The following is a 21,216-nucleotide window of genomic DNA, read 5'->3' as shown; positions in this document are numbered from 1 at the left end:
ACTAGGCTGGTGTATAAGGGGTCAGCCTGGGAATGTCCCTGCATGATCCTGGGACCATATTCCCGGTAAATCCCTGCATTTTCTGTTGTGAAAGGGGTATTATTTTAAACAGCCGTGACCTGCAGTGCTCTGAATACAGCCGGGCAGCCCCCTGCTCTCTGCCCAGCTGTCAATGACTGTCACCCCCTGCAGCTTCCACTCCAATTCTTCTCCCCGCTTTCACCTCAGCCCGCCCCCCCCCTTTAATCATGTGGTGCTGGCGCCCGGCGTGCTCCCCAACTACAACAGCGCGCACCGTATTTCAAATGTCCACTCGGCTAGAGGGGACACCAGGAGGGGAGTGGGAGCGTGCTCTGTGCTGTGCTCTGCTCCTCTCCCCATAGAAGCAGCTGCACCGCTCTCCATCTCTCCCTGCAGCAGCAGCGAAGGCTCATATAAAAATTTACAGTAAGTGGCACTTTTGGGGGCATTGCTTAAGGGACGCTACAAGTGGCGGTATGTGGGGGCATTACGCATAATGTGTGGCTTAATGTGTAAGGGGCATTACGGTGTGCAGCATCATGTGTAAGGGGCATTATGTGTGCAGCATCATGTGTAAGGGGCATTATGTGTGCAGCATCATGTGTAATGGGTACTATGATGCGCGGCATCATGTGTAATGGGTACTATGGTGTGCGGCATCATGTGTAAGGGACATTATGTGTGCGGCATCATGTGTAATGGGTACTATGGTGTGCTGCATCATGTGTAATGGGTACTATGGTGCCATTAAGCAAGAACCCCCTAGCAATGAGCACGTAGGTAAGCAGCAATTATGTGGCAAATATGTAATGGGCATTACGGTTTGTTATACAGTATGTAATGGGCATCATGATGTGTGGCACAATGTGTAATGGGCATTATGGTGGGTGGCCTTATGTGTAATTGGCATTACGCCGTGTGGCTTTATGTGTAATTGGTATTACGGAGTTTGCTAAAATGTGTAATGGGCATTACTGTGTATGGTCTAAAGTGTAATACCACACCCCTTTTTGTGGTGCGCCACGCCTCCTTCCCATGAGGCCACGCCCCCTTTTGGCGCGCGGCTACGCCGCGCAAAGGCCCCCCTGTTATTATGTCTAGATCTGGGACCACCCATTACCATAATTCTAGATTCGCCTATGGTCACTGGGGTTGGTGACATCCGCTGTGGACTTTTGTCCCAACTGCAGGGACTGTTGGGAAGGTTAATGAGTGAGCAGGAGTCACTTGCACCTTCCACTTGGCAATGGCATGGGGTTTGTAGCGGATGGCATTGACTTTTAGGTGCACTACCAGCATGCACAAGTCCGGAACACTCAAATGTTTGAAAGTGTGGTAACCTCATTTACTATGTTTCTTAATTTATTCAGGAAGGATTTGAGATGAAAGAAGCAGATGTTGGTAAATTACAGCCATTAGCCAAGAGATCCAGCAAGATGGGAGCACAGAGAAAGTCTAGGCAAGTAAAAAGGTGCGCCCCCAGCTAACTGCATGCAGCTAGTGCCATCTCTTTTTTTAATATGGCTATTTCTTCTCTATCATGGTTGATAGATTGTACGCTCCTCCGAGCAGGGCCCTCTTCCCACCTGTGGTCAACGCCCTCTTCTCTTCATATTTCACTCACAGCTCTCCCATACTCAAACACTCTGTGACCATCTTCGTCCGCATACTCTTCTCCATCATTGGCCTCAAGCCTCTAGTTGTATGTTGATTGAGTCCTCACTACTTATATTTAAGCAGTAATGTGTATTGAACTGTGGCGGTTTTTATTTGTACTCTATTTTTGTAATTTATTCAATGTTATGCCAAGTTTTGTCTCCCTGTACTGTTCCTGTGTATGGCGCTGCGAAACACTTGCGGCGCCTAATAAATAAAATTATAATAATAATAAATGGTTTCAACTATACTTTACCCAGGTGTGGTGCTGATAACAGCCAACCAAGCACTATGTAATATGGAAGGTGATAGTAAAGAGGTTAGAACATAAGGTAAGGAACGTTAGGTCGGCCAGTTTTAGGTCGACAGTCATTAGTCGTCCACTTTCGGTCGACACATGAAAAAGGTTGACTGGGTCAAAATTTGGCACACACAAAAGGTCGACATGAGTTTTTAGGGGTTTTTTTTGTGTCTATGTTGACATAGGTTGACATGGACACCATGCGAGTGTCCCCTAGCATGGCTCACGCGGGCACAGTGCTTTGCCTCCCCTCCACATAAATATAAAGTATAAACCTTAGAGAAAAAAACATGAAAAACTCATGTCAACCTTTTTCACATTGACCATGTCAATCTTTTGACCATGTCGTCCTAATGCATGTCTTCCTTTTTCATGTGTGAACCTACTACTAATGACTGTCGACCTAGACACTGTCTACCTAATGATGGCATACCAGGACATACACTGGACATAGAGCAAAACACAAATAATATACTGAATTCATTAACCGCACTTTATGTACGGGTCACTGACCAAAATGTACATCTCCTTTTGGAGGGAGTGTGAGGTGGGTGGCTTGCCGGATGTGTAAAATCTTGTATGGCATGAAGCCCTGCACTTACTCTAACCTAGGTTCTAAATACTGGTGGGTAGTGGGAGTGCTTCTACGTGGTGTACAGGACCGTAACGACTACGGTGTGTATGGCTGCTTTACATGCTGTATTTTTTTTACTTCTAGTATTTATTGTAATTCAATTATTATAATTGTTTTATTATTATTTATTATTTTTAATTTGATTATTTTTTCATTTTGAATATAATTAGTTTTTTGCCCTATGTCTTGTCTGTTTCCTATCCTCTTTACTATTACCTTGCATATTACATAGTGCTTGGCTGGCTGTTCTCAGCACTACAACTGTACTAGTAAATCAGGGGCCCATACCACATCCATCTGGTAATGATAATAGTTACGTAACATCATGTATTTAGGTTTGTGCTTTCTGTGTCCATTAGGAATTATTTATATACTGATTCATTTTGTATTATATGTAATACTATTTATACTTTGTTATTTGGTTGGATCATTTTTCTGTCTTTTTATTGTTTTCTATTGGGGTAGTGAGTGATGTAAGAAGATATAACCCTTGTGGTGTGTGATTGTTGTTTATCTAATACAGGAGTAAAGACCGTGCCCATGGAAGTACACATTGCAAGGTTTTCCAGCCCATGACTAAAAGAAGCCTTCACCTGGACCAGAGACATAACAAGATCTGTTGTCCTTCACAACTTCAGTCAGGTACCGACTAATCCCTTATATTATCCATATCTAAAATTCTACAATATTCTACAACCCTAGCACTCAAGGGTGCTTTGGGGCTTGCTCTTTTAGGGATAGAAGTATGAAGCAGTGATAAGGGAGGAGGAGTCAGCCAAAGGAGCAGTGACCCATGGCAACCTATCAGCTGCTATGTATAATTTTATATTAGGCAAATTATAGATGTTACTTCAGTGCTGATTGGTTACCATGGGCCACTTCTCCTCTGGCTCACTTCTCCTCCAGTCCTTTATCACTGCTATCTACATCTTCCCCATAGCATCTATAGTTATATACACATATATTCTTTATTCACTAAACTGAAAAGGCAGCACATTTTCTCTTTGGCTCTGTCTATGCAGAAGAAAATTTCAATGAACATCACTTACAGTATCTCGTATGTTGACAAAATGTTAGTATCCTCAAAGGACTAAAACAAACAGCATCTCTAAAATATTATTGTAGTCCACCTGTATTCTAAGCAGGGTTGAAAAATACTTAAAATATTTCCTATATTGTCGTTCTGTTATGGAAACCAGCAAATTGGTAGCAGGAGGACACAAACTGTGTACGAGTCTGTGCGTTTTATGTGAAGGGATGGTTTCTATTTAACATTTTTTAACAAATATCTGAAAGCGCAATAACGGACTCATTCCTCTGGGCAGAATTTTACTGATCTCTAAGTTTATTTGATGTAGGGGAACCTACCATGGTGCAGAAGATTTTATTGACTCATGTGAAGGGAATTCCATATATAAAACATGGAATTACTCATGGGAAACTAATTTCATCCTTGATTTAAGACTGAGCTACCAGACATTGCCAACTTAGCCTTATAGAACAAAGTACTACAAACCTGGCAGTGTCACCTCATTGTGGAATTTGTGAATGAATGTACTGAACTGTGGACTTCATGAAAAAAAAACGAATTTTATATTAATATTATTATCCTTTATTTATAATATTACACAAATGTTTGCAGCACTTTGCAGAATAAAGAAAAAACACAGAGTATCTCTCAAGATACAAAAAAATCCCTGCTATGCCACTTAAATAATGCTGCTAAGTCGGTCATACCGGTGTGATGGCGCTCCTCCTCTCCTCCAATGATTAAGGACTGGTTTAAGAAAATAGACTTCTATATGCATATGGAAGACATTTTGTCTTCAGTAGACGACAGACACATCCAGTTCAGGGATACTTGGACCTGCTGGCTAGTCTTCCGTGACTCCAGGACCTATAAAGATGTCATGATGTCCCAATCCTCTTAAACCCTCCCCCTCCCTGTGACTTGCTACTCCTTTTTCCCCTCTGTTATTTACTTGTTTATTTTCTTCATATGGCCTATGTGTATGTGGTATACTCGATCTATTCCCACTTAGAGCGACCCGGAGTGTTCCCTCTTCTACCCCCTTTCCCCTCACTTTTCTCTTTCTCTCAATCTCTCTCTTATATTTCCATTCTACAAATTTATTTCAAATTATACTGGTACAATTTGATATGCAGATATTTTGACTGTATTATAACAAACTACACTGAAACCAAAGATTGTTTAATGTACTTGTAGTAAAAACCAATAAACTTAATTTGCACTAAAAAACACAAGATAATAGAATATTAAATGTACATAATTACAATATGTAGGCATAGCATTAACCTGTACCAATTGGCTGAGAGGGATGAAACAGGAGGAGGAGCTTAAAATTAAAAGAGTATGGGAAGGAGAGTACAGCTGGAGTGATCAATAGGTCAGTAATTAAGTTGACAGTCAATAGATCAACCACTATCGTTCGACGGGCAATAGGTTGACACATGGAAATTGTCGACATGTTTTAGTTCACCATTGACAAAATGTCGACACAAACAAAAGTCGATGTGAAAATGGTCGACAAATGAAAGGGTCGACATGAGTTTCAATACATCTACCTCATAAAATGATAAGGTTATTGTGTTACTTACTTTATGACCACAAAACATGATTGGATCCTAAATTAATACGAACCATTATTTGAATTTCAAAATTGTGTAAAATCAACAAGAACAATTGGTAACTAGCTGCTCTCCCACAAGTGAAATATGTACCTATGAACTTTGTAACTGTATAGGGAGTACCCCCTCAATACATATGTAAATATTATTTGTGGGGTTTCTGTTATACCCTCGGGTGAGCGTGTAGATGTATTACCGGCCCACCATGAGCTTTTCTCAGTGTCTAGCATTGAAATGTGTGTGGTAGTAAAGGTAGGAAAATCCATGTCTGACTTTGGGATTATATTATTGAATCATTAAGTAATTTTGTGATCCTATTAAGATAAGCTTTTTAGCACCCATCTACAGTCTAACGTGTAATTTTGACATTAATAGACTTACTGCAACTTAAATCCATTTTTACCCTAATCGATCAAAACCAGGCTTCTCCGTGATCAGCTCAATGCAGTTCCTCACTTATCATTTAGGTATAGCTTTTCTCCTGCTCATTTAACTCCAGCATCCACCTTTGAAAATCTGTTCTTCTATTTCAATGATTTAACTAGACATAGACCCCCCACCCTCCAGTGTACCACTTTATAATGTCTTACAGTGAAGTATGTGATTTAATAGGCTCTAAACCTCTAGGGCCATGGGTTCATATAACTGAGCAGTAGTTATTATGTATAATAATCCCATGATGAGATTACATACAAAGGGATACAATTAAAATATAACCCGTTTAAATAACCACTTTTCTCTCGACAGATTCAATGCAAGTTTTTCTGTAAAATGTGTTGTAAATAAAAGTACAGAGCAAAAAAAAAAATCTAATTTCAGCGGCCATCTTGAATGTATTAGAGGTAGTTATGTTTTCGGTTAGCACAAGGATGTTACCTGTAGTCTCACCATAGGATATCAGCTTCCACCATGGTAACCTAACCGTGTAATGTGATATGTGGTTTTCCACCGCAATCTACAATTGTGGACACCTGTGGCATATCATCTGATTATTTACAGTCCGTGACATTATTCAGGTCACTCATAGCTTTTAAGAGTTCAGCTTCTAGGGAGGAAGCTGTGAGCATTTCAGTCTGTACTCTTGAATGGAAACATGTGCCAAAATGTCAAGTCGTATAGAAGAGGAAAACATTAAATGTATAGAAATGCTTTCTTTTTAAACACTTCACCAGATTCCTGTCATTAGTCGTTCTCATCGACAACATATAAAAATAAAGTTGTCATGTACAGTATTAATTGCTATTTGAATATATAAATAATGTTGGTATTCTTTTTATCCCTCACCAAAATGAACCAATAGTATAATGGATAGAAATCTGTCCAGGTACCAGCACAACTCATCGCAAAGTATTAAGTTACTTCTCACTGTCACCTGCCAATATGTGATGACACATTGACCTTTTATAGCTAATACCCATATATGTCCTTGTGTGTGCAGACAGATAGCTTGAATCATCAATTGCAGGACTTCTTTGGCCTTGGGGAGCTGAACTTTTGTTACGCACTGTCTCTCACTCACCCTGATGTGTGCTCTCTTACTGCCACTTTTGTCTTTTGATGTTGCTACACCTTGGGCTGTATTCAATGAGAAAAATTCGCCCTGTTTTATGGCGAATTTGTGCTTTTTTCACCTTGGACGGAGAATTTTGCTCTCCAAAAGCGAGCAAGCCTATTCAATGTGAAATATTCGCCGTCTTTTTAAGTGATTTTCGCCGTCTCTCGCCGTGTAGCAATTCTCCATCTTTTCATGGAGAGCTGGAAAGCTAACTTTTAAACTAAAAGGTTTTTTTTTTTAATTTTGTTGTCAAAAAATCAGTTTTTTTTTTCTGTGAAGGGGCATGTTATTTTTATTCATGTGCTTATAGCACATGAATATATATTTAATTTAAAAAAAAATATATTTTTTAAATTTTTTTTTTTTTTTTTTGTACACCGAGTAGCCAGCAGGGGGCCGGAGCACTCGAGCCGCTCATTAGATATTCATATATTCACTGCATCCGATCATTACATATGCACGATCGGGTGCAGTGAATACTGGGTCCACCCCTGGCTATAGGGGGGGGCAGCTTGTGCTGCCTGGGTCCCGGGGAGCCCCCTCCACTCCACATATGTTCTGGGGCATCCAGGGAGACTTTAATCTCCCTGGATGCCACCGTCCCACGGCTCCCTGTCAGCCCCCTGCCGCGGACGCTCGTCCGCTGCAGGGGTTAAGACTCGCCGCGAGTGGCGGCGAGTCTTAACTACGTTGAATAGAGCGAGCAGGAGAGGCAGCGAGCCCTCCGGAACACGGCGAGTGCATGGCGAGAGAAAAAATCTCTCGCCATGCACCGCGAATTTTTTTCATTGAATACTGCCCCTTGACTTCACTATAACCTAGGAATGCCATTATGTAGCTTTTATATAACCGATTACACTTATACAACCGTTTGTTGATAACCAGCCAAGGAACTAGTCATGACCTTTGATTGAGCACCTTTTAAGAAGCGTGCAGGTCAGGAATGTTCATCCCTACGATGCATTCACAGAATGATACTACTGATTCCTTGGATCATGAGATGTCTAAATGATGAAGAAGGTAAATTGCTCTTGTGGGGTTCTGCATTCCTTTATATATATCATTATTGGCTTACAGCAGTTCATAGATGTCATAAGTTACTACACCATACTATGCTGTACACCTGTTATAATATAAATGGCGTCCCTTTCTCCAGTCAGATAGACACACATACCATAATCCTGTAACAGTAGGTTAAGTTTTACAATGCTTCATTTATGTAAAGTACTTCATGATTTACCTCAATGAAAGACAGACAAAGCAATGACAGGGTTAGCCAAACATGGCCCCCACCTGCCAAAAGAAGGGAAAGTTTAGTGCATTAGATAACTTAATAAGTAGCGTTGTCAACAAGTGGAACAGAATGGAGATGGAATGCTTTTTTGCATGTTAATCTCTTCACTTCATACTCACACATTTAGGCACAAGCTAGGGGCATATCCATGTGGCAAGTGTGGGGAGAGTGGCAGCGTATTTTTAATTATTCTGTCTCTGCCCATTCTAGCAAAGCCACCATTCCTTTCTATTTTTACTAAGGAAGTAGGCAGGATTTGGGCCGGTGCCCTGTTCTTTCGAGAGTCTGGGAGAATTTTCTAATAGAGTAGTATTCAGGGTAGTTTGCTTTCAATTACAAGTGTGCTTCCTTCTCATGTTAATATATCGTAATATTGGATTGTTTGATTAAGTACACATTTTTAATGTAAATCCAGAACATTTTAATATACTTTTGCCTTTAACACATTTCATGTTTAGCATATATGATGTGGCGCAACAATGGCACTGCAGCCCAAGCGGAGGCTTGGGGGAGCCGGCGCTGTGGGGGTGCATGGTCCTTACAGATTCCAATGGGTCTGACCGTCTTTATGAAATTTGCTGAAAATATCCCTCTAAAAATGTCCTCCATCCTTGGAGGCATCCATGGTCTCAATGATGCATTGCGCGGGTGAAACCTGAGCAATGTATAATTGGGACCAGGAATGCCTTTGAAAATGAATGCCATGGATGCCAGGTGAGTATGAAAAATGGTACGGGGGAGAATAAAAAACAAAAAGCAAGAAAAAATATTTATTTACTGTACTGGGGAGCTAAGCACACAATCAAAAGTTGGAATGGGCACTTTCCTGAGCCAAAAAAATCCTCGCTGCTCAGCCAAACCTATGATAAGAGGAATAAACTTTAAAGGGAAAGGACGCTCTAGAATAAAACATCTATGTTACAGCTAGCCTGCCAACCAATGAAGCACTGGGGACAGGAGATGGTGGGTGTTTAGTCCACCAAGTGTAAGGACTCTGGAGTGTACTGCCAAACCTGACTCCTAACTCTATTGCCTCTCCTCGCAGTTGACGGACACATGCGGTGCTAGGCTTCACCAATAACAGCCGAGTTCGACGGAGCTGGTTATGCCAGCTCTGCCTTTGATGCACCTGGTCTTATGTGGGACAACATGTCTGCCAAGGATAGAAGAGGGCAAGAGGAAAAGCTAACTAAAGGGACACAAAGGATGGGGTACCCCCAGAGTCTACCCAAATGCAGAGTGACAACCCCTGAGTGTAACAATGCACAGGTGGTGCAATAAACAATAGGGGCGCAACAATGCACAGAGGAGGTATAATACACAGTACAGGCGCAACAATGCACAGAGGTGGTATAATACACAATACTGGCGCAACAATGCACAGAGGTGGTATAATACACAATATAAAAGTAGACTGCAGGGAGAACCCCTGACTTATCTGGGAAGCAGTAGAACCACAGATGAGATCTCCAACTACAGCAGCACAGGTACTGAAACTGAAGGACTGTGGAACTCTGACAGGAACCAGGAACACACCACTGAAATACGTGCAAGGCAGGGTCCAGGACACTTAGCAGGAGCGCTAGCTGGAGTACACGGACTGTAGCAGGATACCAACAAGGCTGAGACAAGGCTAGCAAAAACTCCCCTAGGAAATAGGAGCTCAGACCAACAGACTAGCACACAGGACAGGGAACTGGGGACTAAGGAGCTAGGAGCTATAACTGGCAGGTGTGTACAGGTCAGAATGCCTTATGAAGGCCTCAGATAATCAACAGACCTGTAACCTCCAGCCCAGCAAGGATAACGAGATCACACTAGTGCATAACTTATCCACAGAGGACTGGGCTGAAATGGCACAGATTCACCACTGGAGAACACCAGATAGTCAATTACCAACATAGACTGAAATTAACCCATGAAAGACCAGACAGATATGAGTCATTGATAATGACTCCTAACACCCAGTATCCAGGGCAGTATGAAGTGCCACATGGGTCTGGGAATAAAAATATTTTCCAGGCCTATACTAAAAATAGTAGGAGCTTCAATCAATGCTGTACACCTGTGACCAGTTCTATTTGGATGTGACTCACTGCCTCCCAAAATACATGAAAATAGAAACAAATTGTGAGAAAACTTGAAATACAATTTTAGGCAGCAGACGTGATCGTACTGTCATGATGATGGGTTAACGTTTATGTGGAGGCCTGGATCTGGCCACTATAAATCTGGCCATGTCAGCACCCACCTCATTTCTCCATTATCTGAATTAGGAAGCCAATTACAGGGCTGTCAAGCATGTGTCCCCATATTCATGTGGGGCATGGCTGGGATCCAGAACTCTTCTACAGAAATACTTCTAAATTGTAGATGCTAAATTAAAGAAGACCAGAACCCCTATTCCAAACAATAGATAGATATGTGTGACATTATATAAATAGGCCCAACATTCTCAACCCATTATTCTGACTGTCAGAACGTCCCGACGGTTGAAATCCCGGACCATTTTCGGTTCTACCGACTGTAACTCGACAGCCGGAATTCAATGTTTCTGCTGTCAAGTGTCGGAAAATCTGTGGATTGGCAAAAACTCAGTCATTTTGTCTAAAAATGGCTGCGGATTCGACAATCCACAGCTGTTTCCAACAATACAGACTCGCCTCCACAGGGAGGTGGGTCTGTAGCAGGCGAGTCCCTGCCGGTTTTAGCGAGTAGTTGCCGGGATTGAATACTGAACTTTCTGAAATATCAACAGACATTGAATATACCCCTTATTGCTATGTCCTCTGAATAACCCTCCTTTATACAGTTTTTTGCAGTTAGTTATTGTAACTGCAAATAACATTACAGACCAATCATTGTGTTATGATGACATGTTGCAACCTACACTCTACCATGTGTAGTAACTGAAAAATAAATAATTCAGTAAAAACTCAAAATACATAGTTTTCAGGTTACAATGTCAAATTCCTGGCAACAAAAAAGAAAACATTTAATGGAGTTAAAGGAGTTTGGGAAATAACTCTATATCTGGAAGCTTGCCGAGGCTATGGCCATTATTCAGCTTCACACGCAAAGGAAAATTCCTTCTCTAATGGACAAAACTTTGTGCACTGCAGGTGGGGCTGGTGTAACTTGTGCATAGAGAATTTTTGGGTGAATTGTTTTGTTTCTGTGCAGGGAAAATACTGTTTTATTTTTACACTGCAATATAGATCTCACATGGTTTGTCCATTTGAGATGGAGTTTGCCTTTGCGAGTGAACCAGAATAAGGGCCTAGGTCTATGTACAGTATGATCGTGCCTTTACAGCCACACAAGTGGTGTATTTACAGTACAGTGATAGGTTTCAGACTGTGCTGGATATATGATAGAAGCTGATGCTTTCAGCAACTTCTCCACTGTAACCCTCTCTAAGGCTTAATACATCTCCTCTTGGATTTGATGTCTTGCAAACAACTCCTTGGTAAATAGCCCTGGAGTGTCATCACTAACCATGGTGTATTGAATTTGAAGCAATAAGAGGTGATATCTAATAGAGAATATTTGCTTTTAGTTAAATAAATATGCTTCTAAGGTTTTAGGGCTAAATCAATCGGTCATTCTCTTGATGGATTCTTGTCTGTCTATCGTACATAGTAGATGGGAGGAAGTAGCAGCACTGAGCTGTAACTGAGCAAATGAGGGGATACTGTAGAGGTACAGTAAAAGAAGAGTGAGTATGATGTTGATCTACTTAGACAGTCCATTTAAGTAGGGTTCTTTACACACCATTAAACATCTTCATGGATTGGCAGCTGTCCAGACAAGAGCAAGCTAAGAGATTAAGAAAAGTTCATCTGCTTTGAGTCTAGTATTGGGGCCTCCATCCTGGGTACGTCACAATCCAGCATAATTAAGTTATATGCTGAGCTCTGGTTACTTTTGTAAAAGAACAAATGGGAGAATAATCTGATAATCATTTTTGCCCTGATTGTTTCGTGCTGTATGTGTCCATATCTGTGCCTTCCATTCTTTATAAAGACCCTCTGGATTGACATAATTAAGCCTTTAAATAACCATTCAGAACTGTCCATTAAAATGTATAAGCCACGTTATTCTAAGTATTTGGCCCAGGTACACACACACACACACACACACACACACACACACTTTATTTCGCACATATTGTTCCCTTATAAACCCTGTGTTGCATTACTGAGAGCAAATCCAGCAGAAGAGAGGTATACATTGATATAAGGGTAAGCTCCTGTGAACTTTAAAAAGCAAATTTAGTCCTGTATAGGGGTACTAAATTGCCTTATAAGCCACTTCTATAATGAGATGAGACAAGAGTATGCTGACTGTAGGCATGTACTACAGTTTATCAAGTGTCCGAGTTTAGGATGCTGTCTGCTCTGCAGAAGTAAAGATGTAAGAGCTCGAGACGAGACAAGTGTACAACACTCAACAATGAAGATTGTGCTAAAACCACAAAAAGTAGTGTCCCTCCCACTGGCGCTTATACTATGCACTAAAACATCCCTATTAGGGGATAGTCAGTCGTCTCCTCTTCTCCGCCTCCAAGTGTGTTTGTAAGGTCAGGATAGATCAGACCTTAGAAATCCCAAAGATATAAATTCATATATATGAAACCTCCACATTTGAAACAGGAAAATGAATACCATACATCCCTGTGAGGGGATAGGCGTCTCCTCTCCTCTGTTATAACGGCCAATAAAGGGAGGGTAGACAATTGTGTATCCATTAGCCCAGATGACGTCAATAAGGGCGTATTTGCATATGTGGACATAAATAAACTGCATATAGTATAATACTGGTTTAATGGGTAAAATTCACATATAAACAAACAATATGTACATAGATAAATTTAAAAACAAGATCCGCAATGGGAAAGAGAAATTACCGGAAACTGTGAAAATAGTTCTCAAAAGCACTTATAATTCCCGCTTTTTTGGTGCCAAATAAGCGGGAATTATAAAATAATACCATAATGTCATAAGACCATAATGTCATCATCAATATAGCACCATAGATTTCCTTGAACAGGTCCCGAAACGCGTCAGTACTTTTAACTACCGGACCCCACAGGGAGACCCGTTTGCCGGGACCGTGGATACCCTTATAAAAATGACAGTAACCGGGACTGACATTAGCATATAGCCGAAGCATGGCGAGCGCAGAGAGTGTATACAGTGTCCACATCAACTTAGGTCGACATAGCCACAAAAAAACATGAAAAAGTCATGTCAACCATGTGACCATCAACCACACTCACAATCTAGATGTGGTCAACTATCTTTAGGCATCTAACTAGATAGCTTCGACTAAGGGTGGTCGACCATAACATGGTCGACGTAGACAAGGTCGATCCGCTATACCATAACCGTACATACATGTAATTGTTAAAAACTTTAAAAAAAGAGACATTTTCTTTCCAAATCTACTCTATTCAAAGGCATGGCCGCCACGAGGACCGCAGGCCCCCGAGAAATAAGGAGGGGGCATGGCCACCAGAGTGGTGCATCTAGGAGGGGTGTGGCCACATCCCTGTTAAAAACGAAAAGAAACAAGAGGCAGAGAGATCACAGACTGCTGTTGTCTCCCTGCCCAGCTCAGTACACCTACTGAGCAGTGTGTGCTAAGCTGGGAAGAGAGGCTGTGCTGCTGCGGAAACCTGTCCTCTGTACTCACACTGCAACAGGGGAGGGGGGTGCAGCCCCCCAGGCACCTCCAGCAGACCTGGGCCTGGGTATAAAGTACCCGTTCCCCCCTGCTCGATCAAATGGATGTATAGGGTGCAGTCACATATATGGAATTTATTGTAAGTATACAGTACTGTAGATAGGAATTTGCAGCTATTTTCAACCTCACAGTGTGTCCACAGATGCCTCTAATTTGTGTGTGACTCTGGATCGGACCCACAATCACTAAGTGCAGAGAAACATTAGTGTGGCCCAATTAGTGTATTTACCAAGCATTTATTAAGTCCATATTTGTAGAGCTCACCTGGATCATGTTAGGGGCATGATGTGCTGATCTGTTTTGCACACCCGTATTCAGCTCCAGTTGCCCATGGTTGCTTTCCTCCAGCTTTCAGAAGATAACTTGCTGACAGATTTGAGGCACAGATGAAGAGGGTATTGAAAAAGTTGCCTGTCTCACCCAGTGCCTGCGCTAACACATGACTAGAGGTCAGGAAAATTAAGCTAAGCCAGATTCCTAAAATTATATCCAGTATAAGCTTGTATGGCCAAATTATAAATCAATCCACGACCAGCCGGTATGTATCTGCAGACAGGCCCGGCCCACTTCTACACTACAAGACTGCTTTTCTCATTTGTTACTACAGTGATGTTTAGCACAATAGAAAGTGAAATATTTCCTTATGTATATCATATACTGTATGTTTCCTTTTTCATTCGATGGCGACATTCCAATGTTTGTCACCATCGAATTGTAAAATTTTAATGGTGTCCGATGTTTGTACTGGGTCCTGCTCCCAGTTGCATCCGCGCCCAGCCACTCTACACAGGATACATGCATGTGCAAATTGTTTTTTTTCCCCCATGTGCAAATCAAAAGAATAGTTTATTCTATCAAATTCTTTTGATGCGATGGTTAGTTACCATAACATAAATTGGTGTCTCATAGCAATAAAGCAGAGTACTGGTCCTGCCTCATGCATGATGTCATGCAGAGGGCGGAGCTTGCAGAATGACTAAGTGCTGCACAGTCCACCAAGCGGCTGCACCGACTGCAGCTTAGGAATAGACGGTGTGTAGGGGGCAATTTCCAAATGCTGCCTGATTGAAGCTTAATCGCCCAATCGGGGCAGCCAGCCCAGTGGAGGGGTGAGTCGGAAAGGGGCAACTGGACCAGCTAAGCAGGAACTGGTTCAGCATCCACAAATCATGTGACTTTTAGGTGCCATTCTGGTTGGTCTAAAAAAAATTGCATGCTTCCACCACTGATTGTACAGTTATGGTTCAAAAACAATCACAAATTTCTGCCTCGTTGTAAACTGTCCTTTGCAGTAAACTGTCTGACTTCCAATTTTTTGTAGGAGATGTTTTCCTGATGACTGACACCTACAAAGATAAGGGAGCCATCACAATAACAATGCATCCACTTACAGGAGATGAGGGAGAAAACGTAAGTCCCAGTGGTAGCAAATTATATAAAGCTCTCAGTAAAGCTTTTTTCTACCTGTGCCTATTTTATATTTTATTAAGTCAACACTATCTCATATAAATAAATACTTAAAGTTTAATATTTTATAAATAAGTTATATTGGTTATTATTATCATCATCATCACCACCACCACCACATATTATTGGGGTTGAATACTGATTTTGTATTCACATCTGTTGATGTGGAAACTTAACAGCTCCTAAGTAAATGGTCATAGAGGATGTGATAAGATGAGAATCAGTCATGTACATAATATTAACCCCTCGCCCATGCATTCCTCTCAAGCTGCTGAGCATCTTGGCTAATTATGAGAAATAATGTGCTTCAGATAGGGGCATCCATTTCTTTCAAGTTACTGTTAAAATAATTTCTCTAATTCATTCTTAGAAAATATGTAAAACTCATTGAGTACATTTATTCTTTATTATTGTAAAGAAGAATTAAAATAAGATTAAAATGTCTCTAAGCTCCAGCTCTGGAGTTGGCAATAAATGAGTTAATTATATCATGAATAACACCGATGCACAACATTCTCAGTTTGCTCTCTTGCACCATATAAGCTAAGATGGACAACTAGCATTCAGGCCATTCAATTACAGCAATTGATGATGATCTTTAAGAAACATTTTTCTATGATATAGGGCATGGAATGCATTCACCAAGTTAACGCCAGAATGTTACCACCAGAATGTCAACACCTGATATGTCTAAGTGTAATGTTAGTGTTAGGACTAATTCTTGCGTCAGAGTTAACATAAGCAACACTTCCAAATACATTGTTGATATTTTGACCATTTCATTAGTTTAGACATAATGATAATGCCGTCATGTTCTCTGTCGTTGTTATGAAGGACCAAAGCCAATAACATCTATTGATAAGGCTGTGTTCTACTGTACACTGCACTGCTAACAAGATGCCTACCACTCTGTATAAAACAGCTAATACAGCGCCTCCGTATATCACCTGAAACAATGTAGTAAATAATGTAACACTTGAGCCAAAAAATCCAGGGAATGTTGATTCATGTTTTAGAAATATGAAAAGTTATCGAAGGCAAAAAGATTTGCTGTAAAATCATAGTTACATACTGTACACGCAATTATAAATTTGTTGATGTTGGAGAGAAGGGAAACAGTAATTTGGTCTACAGCATGGTGGTCGACAAGCATTAGGTCACACGGAGATAGGTCGACATGGTTCTAGGTCGACATGGGTCAAGGTCGACATGGCTTTAGGTCGACAAAAGCATTATGTCAACATGGTCTAGGTCGACATTCAGTAGGTCGACATGGGGTTTTTGACAGTTTTTTTGAGCCGACAGGCAGTATTTCATGCCCTACCATCCACTAGGGCAGGGGTAGCCAACTCCAGTCCTCGAGAGCTACCAACAGTGCATGTTTTCCATGTCTCCTCACAGAATCTCAAGGGAAGTATTTAGCTCCACCTGTGGATCTTTTACAATGTGTCAGTGAGTAATGAGTACAGCTGTGCAACTGCAAGGTGAGCTGGAAAATGTGCACTGTTGGTAGCTCTCGAGAACTGACGTTGGCTACCCCTGCACTAGGGCATGGTGGGAGAATAAAATAGTGTGCTGAGCGTAGCGAGCCATGCGAGGGGATGCGGTGCACTTTAACCAGTGTCCATGTCAACTGTGTAGACATTCGGGTCAAAAAAACTGTCAAAAACCCCATGTCGACCTTTTGACTGTCGACACCTAAAGCCATGTTGACCTAGAACCATGTTGACCTTGACCCATGTCGACCTATAAACATGTTGACCTATCCCCATGTCGACCTAATGGTGTAGACCTAATGCTTGTCGACCAACTTGCTGTAGACCAAATGATCCTAACCTGGAGAGAACTACTATACATACTCCATATTGTTTCCAACAGGGAGGTTTTTATCCCTAACCTGTCCCTAACCAAGATGGCCACTGAACCAACTATTGCGCATATGTGGTGCCATCTTGTTCCTGTGTTAAAGCATCATGGTGGGAGATGGTCTTCTAAGCTCTAGGAGAACCCTACATTTACTTCACAGGGGCCATCAGTGTGGCAGCAGTTTCTGTGTATCCACTGCAACTGTTTGCTGAGCTGGGGACACAGATTGTTGTGCTGCCGATGAGTACTCACCCCACATTGCTCGCTGTACATTCTATTTTCTACACCATTGCTCTGTGCCTACCCTCTCTCTGCCCCTTTTCTTTTATGCTCCCTCTCAGCTTCCCTGCACTCACTGTGTGGTTTATACTGTAGCTTATCATCTATATATATATATATATATATATATATATATATATATATATGTCTACTGTCCATTTCTGTATCTCCAAAACACTACCATCTGTTGGCAGCAAGTGAAAGTACAGCTCTTTCTCTCACACTTATGCACAAACACAGAGGCAATCACAAAGTAGCAGAATAGCTTTCGAAGCATTTGCTTCAAGCGGGCTTACTAGTAAATCTATAACTTCATGTTATATCCACAAAGATAATGACGAATATTTGAAATATTCCATGAAATAACTTCAGATCGTCTAGGAAAGCTCTCAGTGAAAACAGTTTTAATAATACATTATCTGTTGTTTCAATATTTCCAAGACAATCCTTGAAAATATGTTTAAATTCAGATTTTATTGCAAGTAAAATAATGGGATTATTCTCATACACCTAATAGTGTGTCTAGTCACATTGATAATATTGAGATAAATTAATTTTCATTTTGCCATTGACTTATATTACATTTTATATATGGAAATGGGGCTTAAGGCATTACTGTTTTGTGTAAAAATTGTCTGAAGATGGCTCCTCACTGGGGTGTTTCTTATTTTCAGCAGACAGAATGCAAAACGGGGATGGAGTGCCAAGTGAATGAGAGTACAGACTCCTTACCAGCTTCACCATTGATCCCTGAGGACAGTGGCCTGCTGAGTTCTATCAAAAACAAACACCGCTCGCAGCCCACCGAAGGTACGGCCCATCTAGAACTCCACCGTGTGAAAGCCTTAAACTGCCAAACGTCTGACTGCAGTGTGTTACCTTGTAATCTGCCCATAGGTGGGGAAAACACCTTTGACCAGGCAACATCTGAGGTAAAACGGGTTCATCTACAGCAAGATCTAAGAGATAGTCCACCACAAAAGCATGGAAGAAAGATACTACAGAGATCAAAATCCATTGGTCACAGTTTAACTGCAGGTCAGAATCACAGCACTACACTTCATAGCAGCATATCCTTCCCACCATGTGCTGAACCCATGCCTAGAGTAGCAGTAGATTCAAGAGATAAAGTCTGCAAACCATCTCCACAGAACTCAATGGAAATTACTGGAAGTGTATGTGGACATTTAGATCGTAATCTAAATACAATCCATTCTGTGGAATCCCTAGAACCTGGGATATCATCTTTGAGCAGGAACCTTGTCTCAGAAGACCATCATTTTCAAAGTCTAATATTGCAAAAGAAGCTTAATTTAGAGATAATGAGGAAGCAAACCCACGTGGAATACAGTGACACCAGTAGTGATGATGAGGACCGATTGTACATAGAAATCTAGAATGCTACATTTATTTTGAACAGTCCCCTGGAAAAGAATAATGAGCATTACAGAGGAATTGCTGACGACTAGAAATTATATTATTGGGTGATTAATTTATCCTTGAATATGGCTGTCTCCACTGTTTATAGTTGACTGATAAACTTGAAGTCATGTTTTGAGTTCAACCTTATTCTACATAAGGCCTGATATACAATTGGATGTACAGTATGCTTCGTTTGTGTGCATAAGATACACATTTTTGTATTGATTTGGTTCTTACAATTTAGACTCCTTACACTGAAAGTGGTATAATGGGGTGAGGGAATAGACATGCAAAAATATGCCAAGTACAGTAAAAACTTGTTCACATAAATCAACCATGACAATATGCATTTCTCTATCAAGTGTTTGATGATGGTGTTCAGCTGCTGTTTCTAATTAACTGTGTCAGCATGGACCACTGCCACTTTAAATCACCAGGGGTGAATTTGGGGGTAAGAACGCACCTAGGCACAACAGCAACGGCTGCCCCTCCCTTACCTAATTTTATTATTTTCATTGATTGGTTATAAGCCCTTATTTTTCGATAGCAAATTTAGTAGAATAATGAAAGCGCCATTAATTCTGACATTTTCTTTATTATTAATTCTGTATACATATTTATAAGTAGGACATTCAGTGTGCGAATGTCCTACCCAGTTATGGTCCATTCAAGATGGCATGTGGTACAGTGCAGTGGAAATATTTAGTTACTGGCACATTTTGGGCTGGAAGTACCATTACAAGCATCCAAGTGTGCCGCCTCCAAACAAGTGTTGCCCCTACACATGTGCCTAAAGGGAATGTCACCACCGGTGACTGTGACCGCATCAAAATCAGCTCACATACAGACTTTGGACCTTTTTGAAGGAAAGGAGGTCACTTTTTCCATTGCTTTATCAGGCCTTAGCTACATCAGACCATACATAAACCAGATTCCAGCTATCTTCTTTGAACCTTTCATTGGGTTATGAACCTTCACAGGTTTATCAAGTTTCATATGGCTCTATATTGATCTAATCACATCAGTGATGTACAGTATGCTTGCATCTTATGGTATCTGCGTTGAGTGCTTTAAAACGCTTGAACACAAATGTATTTATTTTGCATTCATGACCAGTTGCTGATTGACAATCAATGTATATTTTTGAACTTTTGTACTTAAAGGTGTTTGAAGCATAAGTGATACCAGCTTTACATATGGAATGAATTGTTTATTTAGCAAAATCCTGTACAGATTTCAGACAACTCCTTGAATGTTTCTCTTGTCATTTTGTGTTTTAGACCTCTTATCTGTATAAAACCATGAATTGAAATGGTATACAACACAACAAAACCATGCTTGTAGTCAATGCTATGACAAATTGGGTGCATGTCTTGGGCAAATCAGTGGCATATGTGACATGTGTGCTCAATGCTATATTACATACAGCTGCCCAATCTCTGTACAGAATTCAATCAGCGGCAAAATAACACAATTCACTGGGGCATTATACATAGCAAAAAGAGAGACAAAAGCAGTTAAATAATAAATTATTAGAACTGTGTGATCACAAAACAAGGTAGTCTATCCACCAATTGGTTAAGAGTGTTATTAAGACCAAAGATTGCCAAATCCTATTCATAGATACTGTAGTAAAATAGCTGATGAGATTGAAAAAAAAGATGTTAATCCATCAGGTATCAGCATTTTAGCCATTTCCAGTTCTGGTTTAGATGGAAGATTACATCATAAATGAATCATAGGTATTTGGTACATTAGTAGTAGTATGACACAATGAAATCAGCATAAATTTTGATCTACTGTATATGCAACCGGTTTGTGAGGGGGACTGCAGGCCATGAAACCCATGTGCGCTCCACCTGCCCCAGGGTCCCAGGTCAGAAGTCATGCAGTTAAAGTGGGGCGCCGGGAGAGATGGAAGGCAAATGCGCTCCACCTGCATCGTCCATCCCATCAGAGTGGAGGAAGTGGGACGCCAGAGGGGTGAGATGCACATGCTTTAAAAATACATATTGTAGAGCCTTTACAAATTTTTATTTTTTTGGGGGGGAAAAAATCATCCGGCGCAGTTCTAAATCCTATTAGTGACCTTTAGGTGACAGTATTCCTCAATGGATGTCTATTTGGGTCACCCCACAGTAATTGTAACTGACCTTTTGATAAGGCCCTATTTTCCTGTTAAAGGTTTCTTTTTAGATGGACGACCAATCAGCACTCCTTTTCTTTTCTGATATTAACTGGCCACTAAAACACTTTCTATTCAGATACTGACCTCCACAATGGGCCCTATTTTCATATAAGGGTATCTTTAACTTCTCCCCAGA

At 40.9% G+C, this 21,216-nt stretch overlaps 1 protein-coding gene across 7 annotated transcripts in view; it reads left to right on the top strand.

The window, feature by feature from the left end:
• The window catches only part of ZNF831 (zinc finger protein 831), a 93,668-nt gene extending 74,801 nt beyond the window's left edge, over window positions 1–18,867 (top strand). For 4 of the 7 annotated variants that reach the window (XM_083146845.1, XM_083146849.1, XM_083146850.1 and 1 more), the window contains 4 exons: window positions 1,392–1,492; window positions 3,136–3,254; window positions 15,180–15,268; window positions 18,145–18,867. In XM_083146845.1, the coding sequence (XP_083002971.1) occupies window positions 1,392–1,492; window positions 3,136–3,254; window positions 15,180–15,268; window positions 18,145–18,867 (1,032 nt within the window). The remainder of the gene's footprint in view (window positions 1–1,391; window positions 1,493–3,135; window positions 3,255–15,179; window positions 15,269–18,144) is intronic. The other 3 variants (XM_083146848.1, XM_083146847.1, XM_083146846.1) reach the window with 3 other exon arrangements.
• The last annotated feature ends 2,349 nt before the right edge of the window (window positions 18,868–21,216 follow it).

Source organism: Crinia signifera, chromosome 6 (genome assembly GCF_055691185.1).
Source record: "Crinia signifera chromosome 6, ASM5569118v1, whole genome shotgun sequence".
Lineage (NCBI taxonomy): Eukaryota > Metazoa > Chordata > Amphibia > Anura > Myobatrachidae > Crinia > Crinia signifera.
The sequence above is the reverse complement of the archived record's forward strand: the minus strand, read 5'-3'. Positions and strand labels throughout refer to the sequence as shown.